We start from the raw sequence: 12,986 nt of genomic DNA on the forward strand, positions 1-12,986 counted from the left end.
TCTGCGGAATTTCTGGACCTGCACTATCGTGGTTCTACTCTTATCTCACTGATAGGACGCAGGCTGTGTTTGTTGATGGTCAAATATCTCGCTATGTTCCACTTTCATGTGGCGTCCCTCAAGGCTCAGTACTCGGCCCAGTTCTGCTAAATTTTGTAAACAAAACCACTTTCATCATACATCCAGTCTCACAACGTTTCTCATCAGTCATATGCTGACGACACGCAACTATGCAGCTTTACACCACCGCCTGAGTCTCACTCTGCTACCTTCACCATAGAAGTCTGTAATAATGAAGTCAAAGACTGGATGGTGACAAACTAAACGATGATAAAACGGAAGCACTCCTATGCCTGAGAAGAAGAAATCAACCTTCGCTCGTCAGTCTGGTCAATTACACCAAGGTGGGCGACACCAACATCACCCGTCGGTAATCTAGGATTCATTGTCACTACAGACATGACTCTTGATAAGTTACAGCTGTCAGTCTGCCAATTATGTCAGACAAGCGACAGCTGTCTGCCTGCCTATTATGATAAACAAGTCACAGCTGTCAGTCTACCTACTATGAGTTCTGTATGATCAGCGCCATCCGTAACATTCTGTCTACGCGCTACCAACACTGTTCTTTCTCGGCTTGATTACTGCATTTCCCTGCTTGCACTCTGCCCCTCATTAAGAGACTTCAAAAGATACAGAACTCTCCTGCACATCTGGTGCTTAGAGCTAGGAAACGGATACACACCACCCCTCCTTCGTTATCTACACTGGCTTCCGGTCCGCTCTGGCATCCAGTACAAACTGTCCGTGCTGTGTTTTAATTTCTTCGCTGGGTTCTGCCCTGACTAGTTCTGAACGTCTCTTCCCTTACATCCCGGCAAGAGAGCTATATGCTCTTCATTTGATGATAGTATCATATCCCTGCACCAGAACAACATATGGCCACAGGATATTTAGTTATTGTGCAGCGAAACAATGGAACTCTCTCCCTTTCCATATCCGCCACCTATCAACTATTAAATCCTTTAAACGTGCACTGAAAACACACCTCTTCTGGAAGCTTCACTCCCAACAACGATCCACACAATGCTTCCCTGTACAGAATCACGATTTTCTCAGTTCTTAATGTTACTCGGTAACTCTGTGTTTTCTATACTTGTCTTCTATTTCGTCAGTACTGTTGTTTATTCTTCTGCCCCTCGTATTCTGTCCATGTCTTATTCCTGCTGTAATCGCTAAGAGCATGCTCTGTAGGAGTGTGAATATACGCTATATAAATCTTTTTTTTTCTTTTTTAGTATTATTGTTATCAAGAGTGCCCAGTGGAGCAAACAAGGCGCTCACGACATTCCACAAAACAAATCACTCGATAACTAGTCACCCATCCGTTTCTTTTCCTTCGTTTGTTCTGATAGCGCCCCTGCGTTTGAAAAGATTACCTGCTCACCGCTCTCTCTACTATAGTAATAATAATAAAGATGTGATTTATACAGAGCAAACTCGATCGCGCTCTTGAGGCAGCATGCTCTCTGTGCTTGAGACAAGAACGAGACTGGACAGCATAGGTAGGAGAAAAGGATAAACACCAGATAATGAAACAACTGATAACTAATAATGATGATAGATCACTCCATGCACTAAAGAATGTTTGATGCCCTTAGCTGTAACTTGTCCATGTTGTGACCGTTCCCCGGACACCTACATTCCACGGCCTTCCACTGACGCAATGTCACTATACCCGCTCTCTACCCAGCCAGTCGTACCGCTATGAATGGATTTCATCATTTTCATCACACACCCCCTATGTGACCCGACCTTGACCTAGACCATGCTTCCTTACCATGATTTCTAGGCCATGGATCATCAGAAGTCTATAGGCGCCGTTCTCGCGTGACCTCTCGCATCGCACACTGACGACCGGAGACGATGACTGGACATTAGACGCGTGCGTCTGTTCTGACTCGATCTGCAGTCAACTGCACGTGGCGAAGCTAGGATAAGAACGGCGACTGTCAGCAAGTAAGGTATACCTTACCTTCTACCCGTCAGTTACTACGCACAGAGCAAACAGCGGGAGGTGTAAATATAGTTCGTAAGTGTAACCATGTCAAAGATTAACATTTATATGAGTTTGTCTTTCTAGTTTTCTGTATTGGCACATTGTGAACATTTTTGTTTCCTTTCTGGAAGACGAGGTAGAGATGGATGAAGCTCGATGACAATTAGTGGCCTGCGTGTATATCCGCTGTCCACTTGCTCGTTGAACACAGCTTCCATAGTCGTATTTTCTCTGACGTGGCGAACGTAGGAAGTCTGTCGACTGGTCGCCACATAACTGTTTTCTCTTCTTTTATCAAGCAGCAAACTTGTTCCCCCTGCAATCATGTGCTGTTGTAACCGAAACGGACAAAGAGCGGGTCTACAGAAAAAGTTATGTTATTAATTAAACGTGAGGAAAGATTTAACTTGTTCCAAGTAGTTTTGTCTTTTCTTTACATTTCTCTTTATATAACCTGGTTATACGCTAAATCTTTCCAAGGAAATACCCCTATTTCAAAACTTCATCGTGTCTGTCTCTGGTCTATTCACCTGAGAGCACATGCATGGCTCCCTCCCTCCAGATTCACCAGAAACAACCGTCTTCTTTCAGAACACCGCTGAAATCCTTTTTTCGTGTTGTCATAGTCCTGACTTTGTTGTTCCTACTAAGGGTGAGGCTGTCTACATGTTCTTGTACTTATTTTTCATGTCTCTATTCTTATTCATATTTGTACGTAGGTGTGCGTGCATGGGTGTTTGCATGCGTGCGCCGTGAGATTCCTTTTACTATTACTGTAACCTATGTTTCAAAGGCTTTCCGACTGATTGCCAGCGAGATGAGAATTAGCCTCATTAGAAGCCAAATGCTTGAAATGTTAAAATACTTTGTGTTAAGAACACTTTAAACCTAATTTGACGAAACGACCCACCTGTGCAAAACATACAACTAGTCCTCCGCAGCTGTTTCTGCTTCTTATTGTACAACTACAGCTTCTGTTTGCTTCTTACAGCCCCAGACGGTTCAGGGGATGGGAGAGATCGAGTGTCCCTGCTGGGTGTTTCTCCTTACAATGTCTCCTCCCTCATCTCCATGCACGCATACACTCACGCCTGACGAGAGGGGGGGATGCAGGGGAGGATGTTGTACCCGGACCCGCGTTTGTAAAGGGACCCGGTCTAATTGTAAGGATATTATTAATTACGGGGAAAAAAAATTACGATTACAATTATGAAAGGCCCGGAGAGGTTGTCTGCCCTGGGCCCGTACTGACTGTCGGCGGCCCTTCATACACTCAGTGGACACCTGTTATAACGGAAAAGCCCGGAAAAGATCGTAGTGATCGTCACTGTCCTACTTGCCGCATTTTTTTTTTTTTTTTTGCACGGAACGGACTTTCCTTCATTCTCATTGCCTCTCGTCTGCCTCGGGAAGTTCCGCAACACTCGAAGCTAACTCAGGCCGCTCCCTGTAGTGATGGGCTGATGGCAGGGACTTATTTTTGTTCGCAGACCTTGATACGCATGACAGGAGAGGGTGTCAACCTGAAGGAGACTGGAGAGAGACTGAGGGGCTGTCATAGTCTTGTACACCTGTACACCAAGCTTCCACCCAGGTAAGCTGCTACTCTTGTAGTTGTTACATAAGCTCGCTACACTGTGCTAGTGGCGTCTTCACGGCCTCGCCCCCACCACTTACAAGCTAACCTGAGAAGGAAATTAAGAAATGGGATCGAGGGCGTCACAACGGCCACATACAGGGAACAGTACATTGTACCAGAGACGTTAAATAATTATCTGATTGTACATTGTACTTTGACTGGTCAACTTGTTAGACTTCAGTGGTCATGGTTTTTAAACTGTGTGTTGCCTAGACAGAGTATTTCACAGCATGTCTACCTTTGTAACCTTGGCTAACTGTCGAGCTGCCTTCACCTTTCACTTATAGTGACATCACTGCCAGCTGTCACTGTCGACCTCTGACGTCATTGCACTCGGCACGTTGGTGCAACGTGCGGTGTTTTATATTTAGACAACAGTTTGTCCGGCGTTTATAGTCGTTTGCATACGGAAACATCTTTATCACTTGTCTGCATTGTCTACACTAATTCATATCGCTGACCGCGTCACTGTTGTCATGGCAACTTGCTGTGTTTTGAGGGCCATGCGTTGATAAGCGACATCCCTGGCTGTCACAACACACGACAGACGTATATATAGGTTGCAGTACAGGTCATAGTATAAGCTGTATATATTACAAAGTTTTTCTCCATTCAGTAAAGCGTGGGAAGTCATCAGCTCTTGGGTCGTCATGACGACTTGCGTGCACACCGCCCCCGTCCTCGTGCCCTCGTGCTCGTGCAGAGAAAGTGAGCAGGTGCCACCCGTGTACACCCGGAGTGAAGTCAGACAGCACTGTCACGTCGCGTCGTGTTGGATCATCGTCGATGATGAAGTGTACGACGTCACCAAGTTTCTTCTACAGGTTGGTGGTGATTACAAGGCCTGCCTCCACCACGTGGCATGATGAGTGAACTACTTTCACCTCACCACTGGTCTCTCCTGACTACTAGTCTCTCCTTGCCATTACTTTCTCCTCGCCACTACGTACTTTCTTTCTGATGCTTTCTTTCTTTTTCGTCTTTTATTAAATGGAAAGAATTTTTGAAATCTTTCAGAACATAAAAAGGATATAAGAAATCCAAAGCAAAATGCTTCTGCTAAGTCGTATGTGCTTTTTTTTTTTTAATGAAAAAGTCACTGTGATGTTATGACGGTAGAAAATGTGGCTACCATTAAAAAAAGCATGTATTGTCGAATTTGAGAGTTTGAGAAGGTCACATGACATGGAGAATAATTAGGGACCTGCTGGGGCAATAGTGACTCTTGTCGCCATGGCAATATAAAGCCGCAGGACCGTTAGCTCCTTCACCGGGTAGTCCATTAGACTGATTAGAGATTATGTTTCTTGTGTCGTCAGCATCCGGGTGGAGAGGACTTAATCCTGGAGCATGCCGGCCTTGACGCCTCCTCTGCATTCTGGGACAAAGGTCACAGCAGCGACGCGCACCACCTGCTGCGAGAATACTACATCGGCAAGATCAAAGACGTGAGTGTTGGAGCAGTCTTCACTGCACACCTTCGCTACCTGCCTGTCTATTGCTTATTGTTTGTAGAAAACTTGGTATTGTTGTGTGCCAGACACAAACAAAGGTCGGTGTCTGAGACTGGTGTCCCTGATGTCTTGTCAACAGTTCGCTTTGACGATAAACCAGATAACAGCAAGGAATATAGTGCAATATGCTGACGTACCCACCCCTTGTACACATGTCCATTACTTGTCAGATGCCAATGATAGGTCACGTGACGTAGTTGTCCTGGGCAGACGGCATCATGCCTTTATTCTCACATGCTAACAGCTAATCTGATGTGCTAACATATCTAGTTATCTGACTGACAAACCAATGGCAAGTTTAGCAGAGACCATTAGTCCTCATCAAACATGCTGGCTGTTGCGACAGTAGAAAATAAGCAAACAGGTGTGACTGCCCACCTCAGTCAAGTCGCTCTCAGTAGCCACGTACGTCGTTAAATAGCTTGAACCGCGCTTTACTGCTGTTGATGTGTGTAGTGGTTATGCTCTTTGTCGTTCGATGTCCTATATACATTACTACGATTATTATTATTATTATTATTATTATATTATTATTATTATTATTATTATTATTATTATTATTATTATTATTATTCATTCAACACTTCTACAATTTGTTGTGTTATTCCTCCATCTTACGAGTTGTGATAGGACCGTCTGATGGGAAAGGTCTCAGACAACTAAAACGAGGTCATTTCAGTCGGCACATCCACTTTGCCAAGTAGTGGGCCTTACACCAGATTCGTTTATCTGTGCTCCTGTTGATGAAGTTAAATACAGCTCATTTTCATTTTCGTTCCAGGAATCGACACCCAAGACATGACTGATGACTGAATGTCGCTGAGGTTTATGGCGTCACTGCAGCCCAGATGTCATCCATCTCGACAACATCGGTTTTTAGCCCGTACTGACGTCTCTCACATCACACTCAGTTTCAGGCAAAAAACAAAACAACCGAGTGTGTTTTCCCTTTATATTTGATTGATCTGTCAAGACCTTTTCACTTTATCTTGGATGGTGATGCATTGGTTCAGCAACTGGATAGCAGCTGTCACTTTGGACACAGTAATTCTGGTATTGGGTGTGCGTTTGTAAGGGCAGTCTACAAGGACAGCTTTACAGTGTTGAGGTGCTACAACAGGGAGACATGTTACCAGGACTGTGCTTCATTATCAGAGTTGTGTGGAGGGGTGCACTTTGCAATAACAAATGCATTGTTGGCGGAGTTCATAAAATGTGACTAGAATTCATTGTCAGTCAGATATGGCTGTGCCCAAACAAATAAATACACAAGATGAACAGGTGTCACTTTGACCCCTGGCCTGAAGACAAGTACATCAAATATACTTGTCAACAGCTTTTTATTGGTGATTTACAAAAAAAGTTGTAATTCCCCCACCAGCCAGCTTGCACTTACACGAATTTTATCACAATGTGGTCACTCCTTTTATACCTTGTTTTTCTCCTGATTAGGTAAACAATTGTGGTGTTGTGTCTTTGTGTGCAAGTCCTAAATAAAGGTTATCCAACATCAGTAACTGTGGTTTCTAAATTAATGAAGATGGCAACTAGAAGACATCAGTGAACTGGAGTAGTGTGTGTGTGCTTTGCATGTACAACCTGATTTGCAAGTGAACACTGACACAAGAGGTATTCTGTTCTTACTCCTCATGGAGTCCTCAAAATGCACATGTTGATGAAATGCCTTGATTATCTTGGGTATCTGTTTTTGAATGTTATTCAGGAATAGTTTTTTTTTTTTAAGAATGACTCAAATGGATCCTTAAATTGAATTTTTTTTATTTCCTTAATAATGCAAGAAAAATAAGACATTTATTATGACTGGCAACAATTGTGCATGAGCAGAAATATGCATAGGTGAGTAAATGTTAAGATACATGAGGCCAACAGTGCCGTAATATTTCCTGGTAAAGTCACCATTCCTATCTATCGCCGACATAAAACCTAAACCCTCCTGCCCAATAACAAATACAATAAATTAATTATGCACTATACGTTCAGTGCCTGAAGACAAGACACAAAAACTGAGACAAAGTGCATATTTAGTGTAAACATAACTGGTTCGAGATGACTGTGACCATGGTGCTCACCTACCATATCTTTCGGAGGGATAATAAGAAATTTCCCCACCATACCATATGCCATAAAAGAACTCAAACACAACTATCAAATCTTTTTAAATATTCAAAAGGTCTCATAAAAATGGATGTCTAAATTTATGATGCATCAGCGGCTATCAAACAAGTGAACAAGTATAACTATTTATAAGGCCACACAGTGAATTATTGAAGGTCTGATTTCAAAGTTTTGCACAGAGTTGCCAGGTTATAAAGTACATGAATTAAGAAGCAAAGCTGCCAACAGTAAGATGAATTTTTTTTCTGTGTAAGTTATTGGCAAATATCAACAGAATGATTCTGATACATGGCAACTCCTCCCCCCCTTTTTACACCAAATACCTTCACCAGCATGATGAAATCTATATTTTATTACGGCCCATGAGATAAAGACTAATGCATTAACAAACAAAATTTATTAGCAGTCGACTGATACTCTTTCCTCGTTAAAAATAAAAATGTCTTCAGGAACTTATGTCAATGAAATGATATTTCTAGTTAGATGCAACGATATTTTAACTTAATTCTTGATCAACACAATTTATTGAATCTAAGCAGTAATTTCACATTGCAATCATTTCATGTTCTTTCTTGTAGTAGCATCCTCAATTCATAGTCTTTTACTAACATAATCTGATATGTTTTTGGTCATAGTTAATGACAGGTATCATATAGAAAAATAAAATATATCTTGTGAAATAAAAGAAAAGCTACAATGTATTATTTCTGTGAAGTGCAGAAAACAAGCCATTCTTCGAGGCAAAAATACAATGCATCATGTTTATTTTTGTTGGGCGATAGAGGAAAATAATGTGTCATGTAAATGAAATATATCTGAAAGTCAAGCTAAAGTGAAATGTACACATGTACAGAGGAAAGAAATGCCAATGGGGCATCCCATTTCTTCCTTCATCTGCACTACAAAGGCAATTTTGGCCGTTCCTCCAGATACCATGCCAGTAAAACATACACGCCACCCACCAATGCAAACAGTGCCAGGGCAACTAGGATCATCTCCTGCAAACAGTCATTTGAACAGAATAAGATTTTATTCAAAAAAGGAAGAAAAAGGTAAAAGAAAGCAAGCAATTATACCCTGAATACAGCAGTGCAAGGGATAATTTGTAAGTTCCACTATTTCGTTCTATCACTGAGATACACTGAAATGTGAACTAATTAGGTCTCGAAAATTGTGACGGAAACAAAACAGCATATTTACGCTGATATACAGAAATAAAGATAAAATTCACACTGCATGAAATGCACACACAATACACAAAGTACACATATTTGTACATTCCCTACATGTTAAGCTGCAAATACGATACCATATGTGAAGTAAAGCTTTGAGTGTATATCATAATGAGGTCAGACTAATAATTATGATGTTAACATGATTACCAACACGTGGGAGGTGGGCGTGTGAGGGAATTAGTATTTTATGCTGAGCCAGCAACTAAGGCTATATCATGGCAAGGCAGCCAGCCCTGTAAACAGATGCTACATGCAGAGAAAGAACAGCATGCCCAAGACGAGAGCTGGTATTTAATTAATACAGATCTTCATATACGCACCCATACACCCATTGCTGACTGCTTCTGGTCTGCCGCTCTCTTGAGAGCTTTCACATCTTTCTTGGACTTCTTCCAGTCCTGTTTGCCTTTGTGTCAATGAACAAAAGTTTTTTGTTAGCTCTGTAAGGTCATGAAAAAATATTGCACAAAATTATGAAACAACATACAAAAACCAAAATGAACAAGACTTTTCATTCTTATTATCTTCTTAGTCCTGTTTGCCCCTAGTGCAACCACACCACACCAGCAGATCCGCCTCTGGGCATCCTTCTTCAGCTGGCCCTATATCATCCTAGGTGCCTCTGTTTTTACTGTGGACGGATCTCAACATCTCTCTGGGTCTCCCAATGCTGCAGTTCCCTGTGGGTTCCAGTCCAAAGCTCCTCCACATCTATCTAGGTCTCCCAATGCTGCAGTTCCCTGTGGGTTCCAGTCCAAAGCTCATGTTGTTCAATTGTCAGCCAGCTTTGGCAGGCTGTGACCAGTCCAGCCCCCACTTGTGCTCCATGATGTCTTGGCTGGTAGGCTTTTAGCTGGGTCTCTCCCACAGGTCTGTATTGGAGATCTTCTTGGGGCATCTGATGTTGAGGATATGGTGCAGACATATGTTGACGAATGTCTGAATCCTATTGGTGATGGTGTTTGTCACACACCATGTCTTGGATCCGTACAGGTCAGGACAGTACAGAAGGACTGACTTTACATTGACTAATTAATTATAATGATCATTCATAAAAGCTCAATATATCCCATGGAAATATAAACAGTAACCATCTCTGGTGTTCAAGTGTGCATTAGACATCACAGCTAAAAGTAATTAGTAAAAAGTGAACATCAAATATCATTAGAAAGTTTAATGTTGATGGCTGTATTTGTGCTACAACAATGCTTTTTAGCAAACTGAAAAACTAGCTTTGTAAAAACTGTCTCAGTATTTTTTTAAATGTTACTTATGAGGTACTTGTGAATTGAATATTTTTATATATTATTTCTTCTCATACAAAGTAATTTGCTTTCTTATGTCAAGTAATCATTTCTTTAGTGTCAGATGTCATGCTATGTGTCATATCAAGTGCCAACTTTATCGTGACAGTCCCTTACCTATTTGCTTTCTGTACTGGTCAGTTGGTGTCAGGTGCTGGCCTGCTGCATCTTTTCGCCCCATCTTTGAACTTGCTTTTCACAACAACATGGCACAATGACAATATATGTTACCTCTCAGGTGTAACTGTAAATAGATGACAATGACAGTTAATCAATCATCAATGGGGAATATGAGAAACTAAACAAATTGGTCATGATCATCTATAGGCAAATATACTTGTCAGAAACATACTAAATATGGGACATACTTGTGCTTGCTGATTACTTCAGGAGATTCGCTTGTCACTTAGAAATGTTTATTTTCACAGATATTTCACAAGATAAACCCACAATATTAGACTGTTTGTCTTACTGCCACCTCACAATCTCAAGCCAAACAGATTAATTGTACATGAAATATTGTGTTAATATATTTCTCATCAATATTAATTGCCATGAAAGCTTAGACTTCTTTGGGTGGTGCAGAGTAAGAAACTGACATGAACACTTCTACTTTGTGCTTACATTTTTTCCTGCCTCCTTTAGTTAATCCCTTGCATCTGAAAGGCTTGTGAGAGGCCTGATCATGTAGTTGGAAGTGAAGCTTGGAAACAATTTTGATCCGATTGTGTAGACAAGTGCAGAAAGACGACAAACAACCGGATCTTTGTTAGCTGAAGGGGAGATAGGAAAAACGTGATTGGATAATTTAACTGACGGAGGAAATGAAGAAGGCAGAAGTGATTGTATGATGTAGATGGATGTGGAGAAAGATATGAAATGCGGTGTGGTACAAGGAAAAGCTCTAAACAAAACATGAGACAGCAGTAGTAAACAACCACGTACTATAGCAGGGTAAACCAATTTACACTCATGCTGAAGAAAAGACCGTTTATTGCGCTCATTCCACGCAATGAAAAAATAACAGGAGGCACATCAATGTGCTCAATGTCCACGTTATACATGTGTATGTGACTATGTATACGTGTGCACCATTGCCCACTTAATGAAGTTCCCCTCTCTTAAACAGTCTCGGCCAAACGGCCTGGTAACAACGCCGTGGAAAGAAATGCGTGCAAATGTCTGAAGATTATTTCATGCTTTTTTGTGACCAACCTTCAAATGAGAAAATTCCTGAACGTTTCTGCAAACGTTTATGCCAACTTCTGTGGTCCTGCAGCAGACGCTGTAACTCAGCGTGTCAGTGTTCAAGGGAGATCACTTCTAATTCAGGCAACCGACAGGAGAAGACAACACCGACTATAGGCTTACCCTCGCTGAGAGGATGGTGGCGTTGAGTAGTTTGATGAAGAGAGGTTCTAATCTACTACATGACATGTGAGCTCGGACGCCCAGGCTAGAACTACTGTGGTTAAGGAAAATTCTAGATAGGGTGAACAGTCGATTGGGAAGTGTGAAGAAGCATGCCATGGTTCATTTGACTTTCATTATCACTTTTTCCTCTCCAGGACGTTGAATCTGATTTCACGTCCTTGGTCTTCCGTGAATTATTGCAGTTAAGGAATTGGAGTAAATAGTTTTGTTGTTGTTGTTGTGAGTCCCTCGTCGTAGCATGTATTCCTTGTGTATTTATTCGATTGATTTACACACTAATTTATTTTGATGTGCAACACATTTTAGACCACTGGAACAAACCTTTTGTGTGTGCGTGTACGATGAAAGATGGAGAAAATGAAATGGAAAGGGATAGAAGATAATTGTTATTGAACTGTGTACAGATGCTAACATATACTCGAGGGGTTTTGTCAGGGTCTCAAACTTTCCTCAAAGCGTAGCAGTTTTAAAAATAAAAAAAAAAAAAAGAAAAAGAAAAAAAGAAAAGAGAGTGAGCTACGTGTTTGATATCTCCCTTATCTCGGGGATAACGTTTGTGAGGTTGCTGCTCTACCCCTTTCCCTAGCTGTCTTATATTGCTCAACCCTCTTCGGAGTCAGCTATACCCACTTCATAGCTTGGTTAACTTCCTTACGGGTTCGAACACTGCTATATTACTACTCCGGCCGCTTCCCCCTCCCCTTCGAGAGCGTGGTGGTCTGCGAGCTTGGGTCATGTGTGTCCGGAGTCAGAGCTGGTTGAGAAGGGGATATATCAGCAGTATGTATGCTGACGTCTAATCTCTCTATCCACAGTAGCCCGCAACTGCTGCGTATTTTCCGCAGATATTTTCAGACAAAAGTGTCACGGAAAACGGCAGTCTGTAACGTACGGCTGAAGCGAAAGGATACTTCTTCGTGAGGTTTGTAACAAGAGTTCTTATGGGGCAATTTTAGTTATTTATTACCAAGGATATCCGCCGCTAAAGAAACATCATGCCAGATCGGTCGAGGTCTTGATCAAGAACGGTTTCGCTGGAATAGCCAAAAACGTAGTATATACTGGAATCAAAGCCGATATTAAGAACAGAAACATCCCTTGGAACGTGGAACGTGCGCATATTACACTAATGCGGAAAAGTGAAACAACTCGCCCATGATCTAAAAGAGAATCGATGGACAATATTGCAAAGACCTGTCCGCTAACACCCCTCAAAACAACCAAACTAGAGCTAGTGAACCCGCAGTCCTACGGGAAAAAGTCAAAAGAGCGGTACGCAGTCTTTAGGGAAGAAAGTCGCCTGGGGTTGGCAACATCCCAGCTGAGCTGCTCATCCAGGGTGGGGAATAAAAGACCCTCCCTGATTTGTGCCAAAGAGTCTGGTAACGCGAAAAATAGAGCGACGCAGTGACTAGTCATACCACTTTCCAAAACAAAAAGAAAACTGCCGTAACTACAGGACCATAAACCTCAGGGTTGTCCATGGGACATCTTTTTCTATCCCGTCCCATCCCATCCCATGGCAATTTATGCCTGTCCCATCCCGTCCCATCCCACGGGATGTTTCCCATGGGATTCCCATGGTATTAACAATCCTATGGACAACACTGAAAACCACTTTTCGGCTTTTGTTCTATAATTCCTGCTACTTCACATACAATAGAT

The 12,986-nt window shown here is 41.9% G+C and overlaps 1 protein-coding gene across 1 annotated transcript; it reads left to right on the plus strand.

The window, feature by feature from the left end:
* The first annotated feature begins 2,000 nt into the window (after nt 1-2,000).
* Nucleotides 2,001-6,726, plus strand: LOC112577391 (cytochrome b5-like). Its single transcript, XM_025260456.1, has 5 exons — nt 2,001-2,019; nt 3,550-3,653; nt 4,315-4,522; nt 5,018-5,146; nt 5,994-6,726. The coding sequence occupies exons 2-5, from the start codon at nt 3,562-3,564 to the stop codon at nt 6,012-6,014; spliced, it is 450 nt and encodes a 149-aa protein (XP_025116241.1). The 5' UTR covers nt 2,001-2,019; nt 3,550-3,561; the 3' UTR covers nt 6,015-6,726.
* Nucleotides 6,727-12,986: the final 6,260 nt, after the last annotated feature.

Source organism: Pomacea canaliculata, linkage group LG12, assembly GCF_003073045.1.
Source record: "Pomacea canaliculata isolate SZHN2017 linkage group LG12, ASM307304v1, whole genome shotgun sequence".
Lineage (NCBI taxonomy): Eukaryota > Metazoa > Mollusca > Gastropoda > Architaenioglossa > Ampullariidae > Pomacea > Pomacea canaliculata.

Coding starts and splice junctions, on each gene's coding strand:
- LOC112577391 (XM_025260456.1), top strand. CDS start 3,562: ATGACAGGAGAGGGTGTCAACCTGAAGGAGACTGGAGAGAGACTGAGG. Junction 3,654..4,314: donor TACACCAAGCTTCCACCCAG/GTAAGCTGCTAC, acceptor TTCTCCATTCAG/TAAAGCGTGGGAAGTCATCA. Junction 4,523..5,017: donor TCACCAAGTTTCTTCTACAG/GTTGGTGGTGAT, acceptor TTGTGTCGTCAG/CATCCGGGTGGAGAGGACTT.